Below are 20,010 nucleotides of genomic sequence, written 5' to 3'. Positions count from 1 at the left end.
ATATCATTATTTGCAGATGATATTTTGTTGTACATTGCTGATCTTGAGGACTCTATCCCAAAAATTCTTAAGATTTTCAACGAATTTGGCTCCATCTCAGGCTATAAAATTAACTGGAATAAATCTAACCTTTTATTGAACAACAGGCATGTGGCATCAACCATTAGTGTTACAATACCAACCCAAAGCAAAATTACATATTTGGGCATCACCATACATGCATCCCTACAGCGAGTTGTCCAGGACAACTATGAAACTATATTAAGTAGTGTTCAAAGGGATCTGGCCAATTGGTCTGCGCTGCCGGCATCACTACGGTCCTGGATTGCTGTTGTTAAAATGAACATAGTTGCTTGTGTGAATTTCTTAAGTACAATGATCCCCTTACCCCCACTGATACATTTCTGGAAGAAACTTGATACCTTAATTTGGCAATATATCTGTAATAATAAACAACCTAGGCTAAAATACTCTACCCTGCAACGTACCTCAAACACGGGAGGCTTGGCCCTCCCCAACGTTAAAGTGTATCACAGAGCCTTTCAGCTACGGGCCCTCAGAGTGTGGACAGACCCCTCATCTACAGTCCCATGGAGAGAAATAGAGCAAAACCTCACTGGAAGAAGACTGCAAGACCTGGCCTTTGCAGGTGTGTCCAAAAAAGTGTATGCTAGCTTATGGCCCAATTATCACCAATACATTGACTAACTTTAAACAGGTGGAGGAGCAACTATGCTACACTAACAAGTGGTATCTGGACATCCCAATTTAGCACAATACACACTTAATGTCTGGTAACAAACCCTAAGCAGCGGAGTGACAGAGGCATTTATACTGTAAACCAGCTATTCAACGAGAAAGGTATGTTGAGTTTTGAGGACCTAAGAGCTTGTTTGAGGTCCCCAGGACATCCTTCTTCTTGTATCTGTGCTTAAGAGCAGCCCTAAAATGTTACCGAGTGCCATGGGGAAACAGTCTTGAGCCGCACCCAGTTATTAAATGGTTTGTTGATTTTCCTGTGAGAGGATTAGCGTCCAAAATCTATGCTAAACTGATGCAAGTATCCATAGGAGAACTCCCAATAGCAAGGAAATGGGAGCGAGAGCTGAGCACTGAGGGGAACGCAATTGGCAGACAGTTTGGGACAATATTTTCCGTTGTTCCAAGAACCCAAATCACCAGCAGATCCATTTCAACATTGATACTGGACTCAGAAGAGCTACATCTCTAAAGCCATTCCCACTCCCTATTGCACGTTCTGTCAACCTGAACAAACTAGAACTTTCCTGCACATGGTCTGGGAGTGTGAACAGGTGCATGAGTTCTAGAATAAAACCACATCAATAATATCTGATGTGATAGGATGTCGAATTCCTACTGACCCGATTGTCTTGTTACTCAATGACGACTCTAAATTACATCTGCTGGGAGACAGAAGAAAGTTTGGCTAGCTGGCGCAACCAAGAAAATCATAGCTCAATGCTGGCTCCCCTCCCCCCACTTGCTTTGTAGAAAACAGTGGATGGCGTATTTTCTAGACATAGTTATGCTTGTGCTCTCTACAGCAAGGATTAACAAAGCCTTTCAGCATCAACTATAGACCTATGGAAAAACGCAGCAGCACAAGTATCAGTCCTAATGACCTCAGAATCACAAGAATTAGAGGAGATTGACTAGGCAAGGTGTGATTTCTGTTTTTGTTTTCCTCGAGACCGCAGAGGGTGGGGGATGGGAGAGGGTTTTTGATCTTGTTCAATTGTGTTTGTCTGTTCTGTATGTTCAAAAATATAAAAATAACAAAAAAAATTATCTTAAAAAAAAAAAAAAAAAGAGATAAAGAATTCTCAAAGAAGGCTGGCTTGGTTCAGTCACGAAGGACTGGATGCCCAGGGCCAGGCAAGCTCAGCATCATCTTCCTCCCGTCCCGCAGTCTCTCGTCTCCACCGCAGGCAGGCTGCCAGCCCAGCCTGGCCCCCGTACACTGTCGCACATAAGAAAGAGAGTAGAGGGGGGCAGCAGCCTGCTCCTCAGTGACAGAACAGAAGAGAGAGGTGACTGTTTTGGCTTGTCGCTTTTGTGAAAAAAAGTCACTAAAGGAGTCCGAAAAGTCGCTAAATCTTGCGTCAAAGTCAGTAAGTTGGCAACACTGAGCTGGAGTTGGTTATCAAGGCTGTACGGTAATGTGAACTTTGACGGCACACAAACCTAAACCTTTATTATGTTTGATATATTATTACAAAAACAGGCATTTAGATTAGGCATATTACTTAATTTTAGCCAAAATAATTGGATTATGACCTATTGAACATTGAATTAATTCAAGTTAGGAGGTTACCCAGCACATTTAAAAATGTGTTTGTATTGTTTCCCTCTAACGTTAGGTGGACCAGCGGATGCTCAACCTGAGAAGATAGAACTGGACTCCTAACAAGACTTCTATGTGCAGTGAACACTTTAAAGGCGTCACTTGTTTTAAGACCAAATAATGCCAAATTATGGCAGTGGGCTGTTAATCATCAGTTATATAACTATAATCACTGTTACACTGTTCATTTGTTTAAAGTGTACTTAAATGTACAAAGCATCTTGCAAATTTGTAACCTTTGCAAGCTTAGCTTTATCTGGAATTTGTGATTTGCTTGTTACAGATGTTGACAGATTTGAATATGAAATCTAACATTTTCAGTCAGTAAAGACAATAGCAGAGTAAATATAATTTAATATAACACTTTACAACAGTAAACATTATCACATCTGTTACATAAAATCAACAGACTAGGCCTGTACAAGTGGTAATATGTCCAACATGGGCCCAGAGAGTCCATGAGGCTGTAGAGAGAAAAGGGGATAAAGTGTGTGATTGCAGGGATGTAAAAGAGCAAAGGTGGTAACAGTGTTATTTGCTACATAGGTTATTTAACAAACCATAATGAACATAAAACGAAAGTTACGAATATTACTATGGTTCTATGAATCCTGGATGACCACCAGAGGCAGTGCTTAACACTGAATATATTCCGTATCGCGCTTGCGCAGGTCAAGTATTTATATCAACAAAGTCACCTGTGACCTCGTGCTGACCCTGGCCAAGGTATTAAGTTCCGTTGTCATCCCCAAGCTCATTCCTACAGAATCTTCTTGCAGGTTCGCAAGATTCTGAGTCTCTGGCAGTCATCCAGGATTCATAGAACCTTAGTTACATTCGTAACTTTTGTTCTATTTCATCCTTACTGACCGCCAGAGGCAGTGCAGAGTCACGAGGAAGCCTGAGTACCCACCTCACAAGGATGAGGAGCGGGAGACTCGTCCCCTCCTTCTCAAAACGTACCAGATGGATAGGCTGATTGAGGTGTGAGTGTGCCGCTGTATTAGGCCACAAAGTGACACCTGAGCCATCAGAGTTCCACCTTTCTATTGTTTGCATGTAAAGACGTCTTTATAGGTAACCACCCAGCACATTTATATATGTGTTTGTATTGTTTCCCTCTAACGTTAGGTGGACCAGTGGATGCTCAACCTGAGAAGATAGAACTGGACTCCTAACAAGACTTCTATGTGGAGTGAACACTTTAAAGGCATCACTTGTTTTAAGACCAAATTATCAAATAATGCCAAATTATGGCAGTGGGCTCAGACTGACGTATGCATGGGACCTGCAGCGTCCACATAAGCCCTAAGGTCCCGCACTGGGCACAACAGACTCGACCCCTCCTTTTCCGGAAGGGGAGTCAAAATGTGCCAGGTGGATAGGCTGATTGAGGTGTGAGCGTGCTAGCATTTTAGGGAGGAACGCCGTATTAGGCCACAAAGTGACACCTGAGCCATCCGAGTTCCACCTCAAACAGGAATCACTCACAGACAAGGCATGTAGCTTGCCAACACGTTTCGCGGAAGTGATGGCAAGGAGAAACGCAGCCTTGGCTGACAACCACCTCAGCTCTGCCTGTGCCAAGGGTTCAAAGGGAGGCGAGCATAGGGCATCCAACACCAGGGGCAGGTCCAATGCAGGAACCCTTGGGGTGCTCGTGACTCCCTCCTGGCAGGTCAGAAGGGGGCCACCAGAAGAAGCCTGTGGCCCTGATGAAGCACTCTGAGAAGCGTCGGCAAGATCAGAGGAAATGGTGGAAAGGCATAGAGAAGGCCCTCCGACTAAGCATGAGCCAGAGCATCCTGGCCAAGAGGGCTGTTCTTCTCCGTCAAAGAAAACCATAGGGGGCAATGGGTCGACATCTCTGAGGTGAAAAGATCTCCCTGCCGAAGAGACCCCATATCCTGTGTACTACATCTAGATGAAACTGCCACTCCCCCGGGAGAGGCTCTCAACGAGAGAGGAAGTCCGTGACCTGGTTCCGCTCTCCAGGTAAAAAACATTGCCCGTAGGCTGGTCAGGCGGGGGGCAGCCCATGTCAGAAGAGCCTGGGACACCCACAGTAACTGTGCGGCGTTGGTTTATGTGAAAGACCGTCAATGTGTTGTCTGACCTGACGAGCACGTGCCTTCCCCACAGGTACGGCAGGAAATGCTGCAGAGCCAGGTGCACAACCCGTAGCTCCAGCACGCTGACGTGCTCGAGGGTCTCGTGAGCAGACCACAGGCCCTGAGCTGTCGTGTTTTGTCATCCTGAAAGGCAGGCATCCGTCGTGACAGTCTCTCATCAAAAGGGAACAGAGCCCATGGGCACCGCTTCCGACAGATACGAGCTACGAGCTGATGGCTCTGTCCCATCGGGACAGAGCCATCAGGCACAGCTGCGACACCCTGATCTTCCTGTGCAAGTGGAAACCGTTCAGCCAGGGGGTGCAGTGACAGGAAGCCGAGGCAGCTGTCAATTTGCCCACGAGGCAAAGAAACTGGCTGTAGGGGTAACATCCTGCCCCCTTGGAAAAAGGGAAGGAGGCGGAGGATGTCGTTCATGCGCTGAAGCGATGGACAGGCCTTCATAGTGACACCGTTCAGAGCCACACCGATAAAGGTTATGCGCTGAGAAGGATTCAGAGAACTCCTTTTGAGGTTCACCGTGAGACCCAGTCGGGACACGTGAAAGAAGGCGAGATGTGTCCTGGAGCCGGGATGGCGCACAAATAAGGTCAGTAAAGAAAAATATGATCTTCATGCCAGGGTGTTGAAGGTGAAGATGGTCCCATCACAGGGATCAGGTTGATGCTGCTATCCATACTGTTGCTACCACATGAGGACACCTGGAGCTGCAGGGAGTGGGAAGAGAAGATGAAATAATGATCCATACTGTGACTATGGGAGAAATAATAAATGTGTAATAAATGCCTAGGTAATGAAAAATATTTAGTTAGCTATATGTTTATGTAGACAATATAATTATGTCACATCTGTAGGCTAGAGCATGGGAGCCTAAATATCTCAAAATATAGATGACAGTAAATACAAGTTTGTTGTCCTTTTGAAGACAGCTGTTTAAAGTAAAGTAGCCAAGATTGCTACTTAGTTTATGCTGTTTGGTGAAGCTATCACTGGTGGCTATGACCTCAACAAGGACCGAAATAAATAAACATCTTGTAACAATATAAAAGTGGCCTTTCTCTCAACAGTCTATTTAAGATATCAATTGCAGTAAGGTAACACAAAGCTTTAGTGCCCTGTGGACTTCTACCAATGATAAAAAATCATTAATAACATGCACACTGTTATTGGACTCCCTCCATATTGTTTAGACTTTGTTTAAAAGACACAACAAATTGTTGGAAATATAAGAGAGGACAGCCAATTACTTCATGTCCTACGGTCCTGTGATAAGGTCCAAGAATTTTGGACCAAGATACATGACAACCTATGTCAGATTGCAGGGACCCAGGTTCCATTCAGCCCAAGATTATTTATTCTTGGAGATGTGTCAATCCTAAACGTGATGGACAGGCACATAAGATGCTGGGTCCAGACTAGTGGACCCAGCCTATTGCCGTCAATCCAGGAGCGGGCTTGTGAGATGGCTGGGGTGGCGGCAAAGATGTCATACAAACGGTTTTCCAGATTGGATGTCTATACTGGTGAACATTGATTTGTTTAAATTGTTCTTTAAACATATGTTGTTAAGTACAGTGTTTGCTACAGATTTAGATAGTAGTTGTGGTGATTAGTTATCTGGCCGAGAGGGACCTGCATTAGCCGCTGCAGCAGCTGGGATTCAGCCATCACAAATCCCAGCAGCGTGGACTGATCCCCCCTTGCTGGCCACCCACTGTGACTGAGCACCGTAGCTGGGCTTTGCAATGGCAGAATCTGAGGTGCTACAACTGCTATAATGTTCGTCCAGGCTGCCGTCCCCTCTCCTCCCGATAGCAGGAAGGAGGGCCTGCAGGTGAGCTAAGTTTAGCTATAGGACTTGGATGTTTTAGTCTGTATACATTTTAAGCTTGTGTAACATTAGTATCATAATAACAAAAACATTAGATTATATATTATTAACTTACCTCAAACAAGCTGGGACGAACGAGTAGATTACCATCCAGGAGCAACATGTCTGCAGTAGCCGAGTAGCATCACCACAGGGCTAGCAACAGAGTAGCTTATCCTTAGCCTACTTCCTTAGCCTAGCTGCTAGCTTGGGAGCTTCGAGTGAGGTGGGCGTCATTCAGCCCGCCCGGTCTGCCTCAGCTCCACTCACGTGCCACCTCCTGACGTCAGCACTGCCAAGATGGCAACGGCGGGTGCCGCCCACTTTGAGCTTTATTTTGGCTCTTCAGAAACCAATGTCACAGACACTCCATCCATAGTTTTACATACAGTCTATGGTGTACACCAAGGTCTCTCTCTCCTCTGCTACAACTACATCTGGTTCTTACGTTTAATAATAATGATGATTGAGATTTTACCGCAATGATGGTTTCCAGAAACGTGATGAATTAGTGGTATGGGCACTACAAACAGCCACAGCTGTGTCTAGCGGTCATGCATAAAGACAGCTGTTCTGACACGGTTGGAGAAGCTCACCAATGCGGCACACCCAGGGAAACTGTGTTTCTTTGCTGTATTTCTCATTGACAGGTCTAATGTGTGGTGGAGCGGGCACAAGTATCAATATGCATACAGAGTTGAAGGGCGTTTCTACGCCGATTTATGGCAAACTGTGGGAGTAGAAATGAGGCATGTGTTTAAACTTTATAATCGACAGGAAACTTCGTAAACTTCGTATTGACAAGAGGCAGAGGAGAAAACGGGGAAATCAGCTGTAGCAGTGCGGGCATCAAGGCCACTGTGGCTGCAGAGCATATCATTTTTTGAGGGGCATGAAGACAAACATCGTCCGACCTGCGTTACTTCTCGCCTAGTGGTTTATAAATGATAGCCAACATTATCTCACTAATAGGTTTCCATGGGTTCCAGGTGTGTAAGTTGAAGTAAATAATTGAAGTCTGAAGGGGTTTATAAAACCGAGGGCATGGATTATGAATCCGTGGGAACAGCTTATGAAACCAAGGGAACAGATTTTTATTCTGTGCGCATGGTCAGGGGGGCTCCGTACTTTCACGTTGCTAAATTGCTAGTGATGGCCAAATGAAGCCTAATGAATGAATGTTGTTAACTAAGGAAACTTTTCAGATAGAGTAGGTCTAGACCACACTGTAATTTACAGAGACCTAACAAATTCCCCCAAGAGCAAGCATTTGGTGCTCTGGATACACCTTGGGAAATGCAATTGTGCTACTATAATCAGTCCCTCCAGGATTTCGCAGCCTTTCTTTAATAGATTGTTGCAGCCCAAAATGCCTGAATTTGCGGCAGCTTTTGTAAAAAACTGCAATGTCTTTTGTATTTCTGTTGCAATGAAGTTGGGAGAGACAGTGAAAATTGCTTAAAAAAAAAATAAAAAATAAATGTATTTTTGGTATACTTCTACAATAAAACTTGTTTTTGGGGAGAATAAAACTACTCTGGGCTGAGTTTCCTAGTAACCTTATACCAAAAAGGCTCAGAATGCTACAAATGTTTTATTATTATTATTTATTATATGAAAAAGGCTGGTGGATTTAAGACAAAAAAATAAAAATCTATTGAATGAATCAAAATTGTGAGCACAGTGATTGGTTGAATTCGCGTGAATTTTTGCGATCGTGACATCGCAAATTCCTGGAGAGACTGTATAATGCATAAAGTTGGCGGTTTGGGGCCTAGATTTACGCATATTTAACAACATTATGCCACCTTTAATGAAAATCAATAGTTGGTTTGAGGAGTGTGTATGGCAAATCCATTAGCGGCGTGCTTGTGTGCATGCTATGTAAGAATCTGCCTGGGTGCAAGGTAGCAGTGAAAACATGGTATGGAATTTAATTGATTAATTTTGCTTGCTTCTCAATAAGCAGGCATGTAATAAAGTACTATTAATAGCCACTGCCGTGCACATTGCGTAATGGTTGTGCGTTATGACAGCTGCTCTGATGCGGTTTGAGAACTTTGCTAATGCAACACAGTCAGTCATGAAAAAAAGACAGTTTCGGTTTAACTAACAAGTGGTGGAGCAGGCAGAGGTGTTGGTATGCAAACAGTGGATGAAGAAACATGTCTACATCTACTTATGTTTATAAAACAGAACCAGGTGAATGCACAGCATTATAAATTATTATTTTAGTTTTAGTTGTGAATCTACAGTAATATGTATCTGGTGGGGAACAGTTTTCCTGCCAGTGTCACAGTATAGAAGACATAATGAATAGTAGGATCATACCTGTGTGGTTAAAGTTCCTGACTGATCCGGGGAACAGTTTGAGTGGAAACCAGAGCCTGCCTCCTCTATGTCCTGAACATACATTGTGGGATATGTCAGACATCCATCTCCATCTCTCAGAGGGGTTTCACTCTGGTTCTTGGTGCAGTGGGAGACAGTCTGCTGCCTGTCATACTGGAGTGTACATTTGTCATGGAACAACAAAGGAGAGATGCCTAACTGCAGGAAAACAGAGAGCAGTTGAAGGCAAGTTCTGATACAGTATGAGTCTAACTTTAGTTGTGTAAACATATTAACATAACTGTAATTACCTCTCTGTAAAAGTCTCTTCCTCGTATAGATATAGAGGTGAGGATGACTTTATCACCACTCCGTCTAATCTTTTTGACGATGTCCTCATGCTCCATAGACTCAACAGGTTTCCCATTGACAGCTAGCAGCAGGTCTCCATCCTCCATACCTGCCCCCTCAGCTGGACTTCCCACATCCACCTCCCTCAGCACATGAACTGGAAGACATGATAGAAGTTCAGAGATCACCTGATTATTCAGAAATGCTCACCCATGTTCCCCATGCGCCATGATAGTCAGGTTTCACGTTACTCATTGTTAGAGTGTGATGGAAGCAGCAAGATGAAATGAAATGCAGAAAAACTAGCCTATGCATTTGTTATTTCAAGGAGGGACTATTGTAATTCCTTATTATTACTATTTAAGATGTGCTCAAGTTCATTAAATCTAATTATGAATATTTCCAGTCTCAAGCTTTGTACTTTTTTTATTTTTATTTTTTTGTTTATTGGAATAGGGACAGATACAAAAACATAGATTATTACACAAAGAACAATCCGATGCCTGTATCACAGTGTTTATAGCCATGGCTAATACGCAACACCTGTCCCTAGAACTTAGAATACTTAGAATGTACAGTACGGGCATTCATCACCTTGTGAAGTAAAGAAGTCACCTCCATTGTCTGTAATAAGATGGTGTTTGTAATTTGTAGGAATTCTAGTTTCAATCTGAGAACACTTTAAAACATAATTCAGTTATACAATTAGCAGAATTTGGCCAGTATGAAATAAGTCTAGATGCAGAAAAAGCCTCTAAGCACTTGGGCTTGGAGACGACGCAGCAACAGCTGGGTTAACGTTTTATGTAATAGACCACTGGCTGCTGTTTAGATCAATGGCCAAACCTCCTCCTAGTTCCCCTTGGGTAGGGGAACTAGGAAGGGGTGCCCATTACCCCTACTGTTGTTTGTATTAGCCATTGAGCCCCATGCAAGAAGCTATAAGGAGCAGTCTAGATATCATTGGAGTCTCAGTTGGTGAAAAAAAGTCCTGAAATATTGGCGGGTGCCCCTAGAGGCTAAATTGTCAACAGACCGATAGCCAATGAGTTCCAAAAGTGGTTTTGGTTAACTAAAATGTTCAATATAATCTGTTGACAAGGATGAGCCTGGCTAAATATGATACAAAAAATTAGAAAGGACATTTGACACAGGACTAAGACTAACTAACAACTAACACTGGTTTAAGTTAGAGAAGACAAGTGTTGTGTGCCAACGACACGTGAAAGAAGTGTGTGACCCACTGTCGCCGATCAGTAAGGTAGTGTGAAAACAAGACAAGAATATAGCAAGTTGTGTAGTATGAACAGTAAAGTGGTCCGACGACTTTGAAAGTCTTGTAGTGTGAACAAAAAAATTTGCCTATAACTAATAAGAAGATGGACGTTCTTTTTATTTGTTTGCTCTTACTTAATGACCAGATTTGTGTCTCAGTAAACTGAATTTGAATTATGGGAACTTAGTGTGGAAGTATATAGAGAATTGAATTTCCAGTGAGAATAATTAAGTTTTCAGGGTAAGTGAATTCAACTTCATATTACATTCAGTTTCAAGTTTGTTGGAATTCAGTTCCAAACTAATTCAATTTCAAATTATGCTATGCAGACTGTTTTTGAAATTATGATTCAGTTTGTTTTTCAATTCAAATATAAATAATTCAAATTCAATTTCTAGTGAGACATTCTACCCATATCACTTGAAGACTTAAAATGATGCTTTCGATATCCGTTTTTATTATCTTTGTGCAATACATTCGTACCATTCACACACACATTAATACTCTGTGGCGGAGGCTGCCATACAAGGTCACCTGCTCATCAGATAAACATTCACACACATTTACACTCCGATGCGCAGCATCGGGGGCAACTCGGGGTTCAGTGTCTTGCCCAAGGACACTTCGACATGGGACTGCAGGGCCAGGGATCGAACCACCAACCTTCCGATCTACCACTGAGCCACAGCCGCGAGGTGAATGTGTATATACTGTGTCTGTGTATGAATGTGATTATTGCCATGTGACCATCAGTGCATCTTTAACCTATCCGTTGAGTGCCTGCCAACTTCTCTTGTCTCAGCAGAAAGCCGTATCCATCACGTCCTTTAACCAGATGCATGGTTTTGGCAGTGTGGGGGAGGCCGCAGCATTGTGCCACCACAGGCAGGATGGGCATCTTCCTCCTGACATAGCAAGACTCACTCTCACGGTCAATGACAAGCACCGTCACTGAGTCACCACTCTTCTTCACCTGAGAACCAAACACACTGCAGGAGTCAAACACATGTTCAGTCTAACAAACAACACACGAGATCAGACTGAGGAAACTGGATTCATACAGTTCTGTTGAGAGTGGAGTGTGTGAGCGTTGACACCATGGCTCCATTGATCCAGATCAGTTTGTCTCCAGTGCATACACCAGCTTTCTCTGCTGGACCATCAGTCATTGTGCTCACAGTATACTGGCCCTTCTGACCTGGTGACACATATTTACTATTATCATAATGATAATCATCATTTCAGTATGGTATGGAAAAAAAGCTCTTGTACTTTGAAACAAGAGTTTACAGAGAAAGCCTTCTCAGCTGTTAATCAATTATTAAGCTACCTGCTAATGTGATGTGGTAGAAAACATAGGTTGCAATGGGATTTACATGGTACAATAACAGTATTTGAAAATATCACAGTATTTGGTATTACACATTACTATACATACATTACTATACATTATTCGCAGGTGTGGACTCGAGTCACAAATTTGATGACTTTAGACTCTACTCGAGAATTTCAGGAAAGGCTTGCAACTCGACTTGGACTTCAACAGCAATGACTCATGACTTCACTTGGACTTGAGCCTTTTGGCTTGATACCTTTCCCCAAACACAAAGATTAAACAGAATAAACAGATATAAATTGATTTCCGTTCATTCCCTAAATCAACTAATGCTATTAATTCCCAGCAAGTGGATACTTCGTGAACGCATCATTTCCAGAGAGAAGCATGAAGAGGTAAAGTTATGTCACTGAGTGCCAGTTTAAAATGACGACACCAAAGATAATTTGGTTTGCGGATAAAGACGTTACTTACTATCAGGATTACTATCTAGAATCTGTACCCTACTGTTTATTTTCTGGGTGAGCGGGAAGTCTGCCCGCTGAGCCCCGGTAATCAACATGAGTGACAAATTCATTTTAAATCCTTAACGTTAATTGCAAAGCAGTTTGCCATCCCTTTTCCATGAATCTGACCCTTATGGGCTGTTTCGGACAGTAGCTAACATAGTCACCCAGCCGTCCCCGCTGCTGCCAGGGTAAGGGAGCTATATGAGCCTGCAACGATTAATGTTACTGGGGCTAAGATACAGCAGAGTTTCCCTGGTGTGAAGCTTTGCCTCCAACACGACAAATAAACTACAGTTATTACATGCTCATTTGTCACATTAGGAGGCATAGGAATAGCTAAATTTGACGCCCAGATCAACAGAGAGCCGGAGAGTGAGAAACCACCGCTAACTCCTAAACTAAAGTAGCTAACAGAGCTAACAGCGTGTAAACATTCCCACAACCCGTGGAATTAGCGAGAAAGTCGCTAAAAGGAGATCGCTATGTGTGCTTGAGATAACTAGTGTAACGTTAGGTTTAAATTTAAAGTGGATAATTAGCCGCTGTAATCATATGGAAAGCCAAACAGTTCAAATACACGTGATTTCTCACATGTAAACAACACGTTAAAACACGTAGACAACGCGTTGTTTACGCGTTAATTTCACGTGATTTTGATGGGTTTTGGTAGGGTTTCAGTAAGCCTGGGGGGTGGGGGTGTCTACCACTACTTAAACATGCAAAGGATCCTCTCATTTCTTCCATTTTCTTTTCTTTCTTCGGTTTTGTGTAGCTTTTTTTATTTAAATTTACTATTCAAATTATAAATTATTTTCATCAAGATAACATTACCACCTTTTGCTCCACTGCTGCCTTTTGGGGACATTCTAGCTTTAACACCATCCATCAAACTTTATAAACCAACAATCCCAATAACCTGTCACACATATATATTATACATAATAGTTATGTGGTAGTGTTGTAAAAGTTGATTACCGTCTACTAGGTGCAATGGTTGTGAGGATATCACAGCAGATTGTTGTAGGGAGATGGTTGGGTCATGCCAAAAGATGTTTCTGTTGCATTGCAAGGGAGGCACAATTGAATGTAGCATTTTTTCTTCTTTCTTGCACATATTGTACAGTGGTTCCTGGTTATTTAGCGGTTGTATATTTTTTTCTGTACAAGCTTTCTTTATATATTTGCAATTGGCTAGTGTGTACATACTATGAGAAATACAGTAAATGTTTTGTTGAAAGTATAGTGTAGGTAGGTAGATAGATTTTATTAAAGGATTTTTTTACCTGGACCCTATTTTCCTATGTTTTTGTGTGTAAGTGGCTGATAGGAACAACAATCCTTGAAATTGGTCCGGTATCAAGTGTGAACGTTGTAACCGGCAGCCACAGACCGGGCTGCAATGTAACCCTATGGGGCAAATGTTCATCGTCAGTTGTCAGACACTTAGAATAATAATCTGAGCCTGTCAATATCAAAACAAGCACTTTTGTGAACGTTAATACAAGCTGCACAATTGTCCCTATTAACTTACATTGTAGCTTAATACAAAATAAAAAGTTTAATTTGAAGCAATAATTGAAGCGATGGTGGAGAGGAGGGCATTGAACAAACTTATCTATCATGGATAATCCTTACCACCCTGCACCTGGTCCAACAGTGGAGCACCTTCTCTAAGAGGCTCCGACAGCTTCGGTAAAAATCCATAAAACTGTAGAACAATTCACAGCTGTGTGTGAGACCATCTCATTATCTCATTACAATATTGCACTGTTATGCTTCTTGCAGACTGATTACTTCATATTATACACATTTTATTTTGTTATACAGGGTTTCCTGCGGCACTTTGCAGTTAAGGCGGCTGCCTTAACAACACGTGCCTGCCGAGTGGCTGTAATGTTTGTACATTACAGCCACTCAGCAGTCGCATCAACACAATCATTAGGAAACAAGGTAACGGCTAGTTGTCAAGATACCACCAATCACAACGAAAGAGTATTTGCTGGCGGTGAGTGTAACTGTTCACATTTAAAAAGGGATAAATTCAAGGGGGTAAGCTTTGCTTCAGAGCTCGAATCTCCTATGGTGCCATTTTGATGCTACAAAGCGATCACCCGACGTTAGCATTCCATTGACTGCCATTCATTTTGACGTCACTTTGACAGCGAATAACTTTACATCTGAAGCGTTTAAAGACTTTGTCCATTGTTTATTTTTAAAGAAACACGACAATGTATAAAAGGCTCCCTTACCTTGTATCTCACATTATGGCTCCGTAGCAGACGTTTTTGTAAAACGATTGTGTCATAACCACGGGACTTACTGTCGCATAGTAGAGGAATTACCGTATAGTACAGGAGAAGTTTGCAGGCAGTTTCGACTTACATTAGCTGTTTAAGTTTAATTACTAATGTTAACTAGCATTTTAGTTAGCAATTAGCCTGTGTCCATGTTATCTCCTTACATATACCTACGCTCTCCGTCTTTGCAATATTCGGAATGATTGAGATTTCTCTTGGCACAGCTACCAGAAGACTTACAACTTTCAGACAGGTTGCTCACGTCACATTTACGTCGTCTCTCTCAGTTGGAGGCTACGCAGTAACGCTCGGCGCTCACCGGAAAAGTGCTTCTAATGGCCTTCACTGGTCTCCGTCCAGAACAACGGGATCTGTTGGTCCATTATATATCTATGGCTGTTTCCCAGTCTTTGAGAGACAGCTGTTGTGTTTTTTGTTTAATCACTACACGTGGTTCACAACACACGGTTAGTTAGCGTAGTTAAACACTACACACAGTGAAATTACGTGTCCTGTTTTTATTTCACACATACTATCTGCTTTGAGTGAGTGAAGCTATGGGCTGAGCTCTGTTATGTCAGAGCCGTTTGTTTTGGAGAAGAGTTGTCAGGCGAAGTGGAAGAGTGTGTGTCACGGAGGATAATGGGAGCCATGCGAGTAACACTGTTATAGCACATGTTTTTTTAAATAGTTTACTGAGCTTAAAATTGCACATTGCAACTGTTATTTTGAAAAGCTGGTTATTTATTATATATTATTTAAATTTAATATTTAATTTAAGTTTAGTTTAATAAGTAATTGTTAAATGTAGTACAGAGTCTGTAGTCTCTATATTTTTTATCTTTTGCTATCTTATTTAATTGTATCTTATTCATGCATTTTCTGTATGTGTGTGAGTATGTCCTTGTAACTTGGTGCTGTAACGGTAGCGGTACATTTTCCAGTTTGCCATCCATCGTCTCTTTATTTTTTTAGTCATTCTATTTTTACAGACAGAAATTAAGCAGGATGACCACTGCCCCAACTGGCTTAATCTTTGCTAAGATGCTGGAAGCATCATTAAGTCCAAAATGATAAAAGAGATATACGCACACATAGATCTATCAATCTCAATCTGACAGACCTTTATCGGAGCATACATCTCAACATTGGATAGGCAGGTAGAAATAACCAATTACATTCCAATCACTGGCAGTAACAAAACACACACACACACACACACAATAGAAGCCGTACTTGCCCCTTATATAGTATGATTGCTAGTCGCTTGGAATATGCAAAATATATCATATGTAAGCCGTTTGAGGAATTTAACAAGAAATGTGTTTCTTTTAGTGTTAAAACATAACTGTAAAAACAAAAACATATAAATGAGTATATTCCGACTCAAAAGAGAACCCATCAATGTGATGGGAGAAATATTGTACTTTTTACTCCACTAAATTAATCTGACAGCTTTAGTTGTTTGGATTGTTATCAGTTTTTAAAATGTGAGGATATTTCTGCATTGAGTACTTTTACTTTAGCACATTTTACTGATACTTACATACTTTTACTTCATATTTTCAAGGCAGGACTTTTACTTGTAACAGAGTATTTTTACAGTGTGGTATTAGTTCTTTTACTTAAGTACAGGATCTGTATACTTCTTCCACCACTGATAGAGAGTCCTAAATGCTGCTCTTTGTTTATCTAAAAGTGGATGGCTAAAAATTTGCAAACTGTTGTCCTCACTAAACCTTGTAACTCAAGCGTGACATTTAAAAAGGTCCTTAATTCTCCTTAGTGAGTTTAGAAAGGTTCACTACCTGAATGTAGCCATGTAGATACATTTTAGCCTAATGTAAAGCTGACTCTTTGGAAATACAAGTTTTTTTCTGGACAGCAACACTGTGATGATGATGATAATAATTTAAAGTTTATGACATTGCTGCTTCTCCGTTCTTATTTGGAGAGATTGTTTTATTAGCCAGGAAAACACATTCAGTGTAACGCTCCCTCCCTTTTTTATATTGATGAAAACTAATTTAGACATTAATATAATTCAAATTCGAATTATATACTTTTTTAATAAGCTACACAAAAAAGAAGAAAATGGAAGAAATTACTTAACTTTTGTTTAAAATAAATAAATACAGATTTAAAAAAAAAAAACGTCATGATTTGTGTAAATTTAATTTATTATTACTCTGTTTAGATTTGGTGAATATTGCGTTATGACTTGTTTAGGACTCAAAACACAACGTTTTGGACTTTGGAGGGGGGTAAGCTAGTGATAACAGATAGCTAGTGTCACTCAGGCTAATTACTGTAATTAGCTAGTAAGGTGCGATTTTTGGAAGCCAGCCTTCCAAAAGAAAGCACAGAAAACGGGTCTCATTTCACCTGTCCGGAAGGCTCTGACACACTTTCCGCACTCCGTGTATGCAGACAGCTGTAGGCTTGTACCGGTGTTGATGTACTGTGCGGACACATGCAACCACTTTCCTGAAACCGCTTGCGGAACTGACAATTCCACAGCGGCCCACGCGTTTATGTCTGCCTGGTATACTCTCTGATGGCCGATTTAACCCGCTGGTCCTCATCAATTTCATGTGTTACGTAGCTCTCCACAAGCACAAAAAAAAGGAGCTTAAAACGCAACTTGCGATGTGTCTTGTGATCTGGACGGGAAGGATAACTCTGGGAGTTGGAAGGGGTGTGTCGCGATTCTGCCTTCTCACAGGTTCGTGGATCTGAGTGTAGCGCTTTCAGTTTCATATCGTTACAGCCCTACATTGACCCTTGAAGGAATGAAAGAAGGTTTTATGTTTTTTTATAATGGTAGAATGTGTAGTCTAACATTTGAAAATTAAGATTTTTTTTCAATACTTTAGATAAGCAAATGTACGGTATGACAACTATCAGTCTTCATACCACTGAATATCGTTAAACTGGTATATCACTGCAACCCTAGGTAGAACAATGCATCCAGTGATTCTAATAATAATAATAATAATAATAATACATTTTATTCATGGGCGCCTTTCATAGCACTCAAGGACACCTTACAGTTAAAACAAGCAAAAATACAGTTAAAAAGGCAAATATAATTAAATTAAAACAAACATTTAAAAGATTGAGATAGAAAATTTAAATAAAGCAATCTATCCATTATTTTGATGGAGAGTGGGGTCATGTGGGGTAGGCCTTTCGGAAAAGGTGGGTATTGAGGGAGGTTTTAAAGGTGGGTAGAGACGCTATGGTACGGATGTATAGCGGGAGGGAGTTCCAGAGGCGAGGAGCAGAATGTCGGGCAGAAGGAGTGAAAAGCAGTGACAAAGAAGAGGATCGGAGTGTTCGGGATGGAGTGTAGCGCTGAGGAGTTCAGAGAGGTATGGAGGAGCGAGATTATGGAGGGCTTTGTAGGTAAGAAGAAGAATCTTAAAGTCAATACGATATTGGACAGGGAGTCAGTGTAATTGTTTAAGGAGTGGAGTAACGGGTTCAGTTGTTGGGGTCTGGTGATAATACGGGCAGCTGAGTTTTGGACCAATTGGAGTTTATGGAAGGACTTGTAGGGTAAACCAGAGAGGAGGGAGTTACAATAATTAATACGGGAAGTGACAAGAGCGTGGATGAGAGTAGCAGTATTATTGGGTGTAAGTGATGGACGAAGGCGGCGTATGGTGCCTAAGTGAAAGTAAGCAGACCGGGTGAGATTACTGATGTGTTTTTCAAAAGAAAGTGTGCTATCGAGGATGACACCGAGGCTCTTGACCTGAGTGGAAGAGTGGACTTGTCGAATTGTTGATGAAGAGTGAGAAATTGGGACATTTTGCTAGAGTGGATTTGGAACCAACAAGGAGAATTTCTGTTTTGTTACTGTTTAGTTTGAGGAAGTTATGAGCAAATCAGGTTTTAACTTCATCTAAACAGTCAGAAAGGGAAGATGGAGGGAGCATGGAAGTGGGTTTGGTGGACGTAGAGCTGGGTGGCCGTGGCCGGAAACAACAGCAGGAAGTAGTGGCGAGGCCGCGAGCTCTAGCCACCAAGGATGAAGACAAGTCAAGTTGCTGAATGTGTCACCATATAATCTCTACTCAGTTTGCGACAAGAAGCAGTAGGGAAAGCAGAAAACACAAATTTGAGGGAGAAAGCAGCAGCCGCAGCCTGTCGTGCCAGCGTTCTGAGCCTCTGAGCTGTGTGTAAAAGTCTCTCTCTCTGAGAGACAAGACTGATGGCTCTACTGTACAACACAAGGTTCATTAAAGCTCCATTGTGTAATTTTTTGAGTTGATTCTTAGCAAAAAAAAACCTTTGTTCTTTCACAAATATGTGCTCATTCATGTGTAATTACTTCCACCAACTAATCAAAGTATTCTCGTACGCGTAGAATCTGCCATTCAGAATACATAGGAGCGACTCACGCGAATGACGGCAGCCATGTTGCGCCTCCATCTTTAAAATACATTAGCCAAAGTGGGACATACCTCTGCATTTCGCGCTTTTCACTCAGTGGCACTGACTGTGACGAATGTCAGGGAGGGAGGGGGAGAAGATTATTTGCTACTGACAGATTTGAAAGGTGTTGAAGATGGAGGATTGCGCCTGTTCTCGAAGACATGTAACTGAGTGGCCAAGGAAGTTAAAAAGAGAATTAAAACGACAAAGCAACAAGACCAAAGTTAATATTGGAGTGGCTTTTCCAAGATGGAAAGAGATCATAAGGAGCAAGGATTTTAAAAGGGACGCCGACGTTACCGGCTTTCTTCTCGACAGGTAATTCTGCCTATTTGTGTAAATTTTAAGTTTTATAGTTGCTATTGCTTGGCTAACTATAGCATGGTTGTACATAACACTAGAACGACGTCTAGGATACTTTTCCTCGCGTCAATGATGAAAAAGGATTGTCTACCTCATAACAAACGTAATCATGTGTGTCGTGATTTCCCTGGCAGACAACTCACGTAATGGAGTTGTAACACAGACTAGCTACAGCTAGAACAGCTGCATGTAAACAATGGAGATACTAAGAGCTAATTTCGGTTTCATTGACATTGTTCATACTGCTCAGAGAAATATTAAAAACACAAACATCCGTTGCTTCTCTCCTATGCTGTAAACATTGCCTTACACTATTAGAAAGTAATATTCAGTTGGTTGTCATACACAATTTCACCGCTAGATGGGAGAAATTCTTACACAATGTAGCTTTAAGGAATATTCTAACATTTTGGGAACTACTTAGTGAGATGTTCAGATTGCTATAAATCTCTGTCTCTGTGTTCAGTACAGAACTGGAGATAGGACATGGTTAGCCTAGCTTAGCATTAAGACTGGAAGCAGGAGGAAACAGCTTGCCTGGCTCTGTCCAATGTTGAAACACACACCTTCAACACCTCTAAAAGTTTGACAGTTTGTGGTTTACGTTACATGCTGGAACCATTTCTTGGAAGCTTGAAGCTTCATAGTGTCATCACAGTGAGGTTGTCAAGTGTGATATAATTCTTCCGTGGGCCCATCACGGAATTTTCGGCAATCCGTGTTCATTTCACGGAATT

At 41.6% G+C, this 20,010-nt stretch overlaps 1 protein-coding gene across 1 annotated transcript in view; it reads right to left on the bottom strand.

The window, feature by feature from the left end:
- The window catches only part of LOC144515193 (Na(+)/H(+) exchange regulatory cofactor NHE-RF3-like), a gene marked incomplete at its 5' end in the record, with an annotated part of 44,859 nt that overhangs the window by 9,284 nt on the left and 15,565 nt on the right, over nt 1-20,010 (bottom strand). Inside the window, 4 exons of the mRNA XM_078245808.1 lie at nt 8,699-8,917; nt 9,010-9,206; nt 11,091-11,298; nt 11,387-11,523. Of these exons, the coding sequence (XP_078101934.1) occupies nt 8,699-8,917; nt 9,010-9,206; nt 11,091-11,298; nt 11,387-11,523 (761 nt within the window). The remainder of the gene's footprint in view (nt 1-8,698; nt 8,918-9,009; nt 9,207-11,090; nt 11,299-11,386; nt 11,524-20,010) is intronic.

The sequence above is a fragment of the Sander vitreus genome, chromosome 3 (genome assembly GCF_031162955.1).
Source record: "Sander vitreus isolate 19-12246 chromosome 3, sanVit1, whole genome shotgun sequence".
NCBI lineage: Eukaryota > Metazoa > Chordata > Actinopteri > Perciformes > Percidae > Sander > Sander vitreus.
The sequence above is the reverse complement of the archived record's forward strand: the minus strand, read 5'-3'. Positions and strand labels throughout refer to the sequence as shown.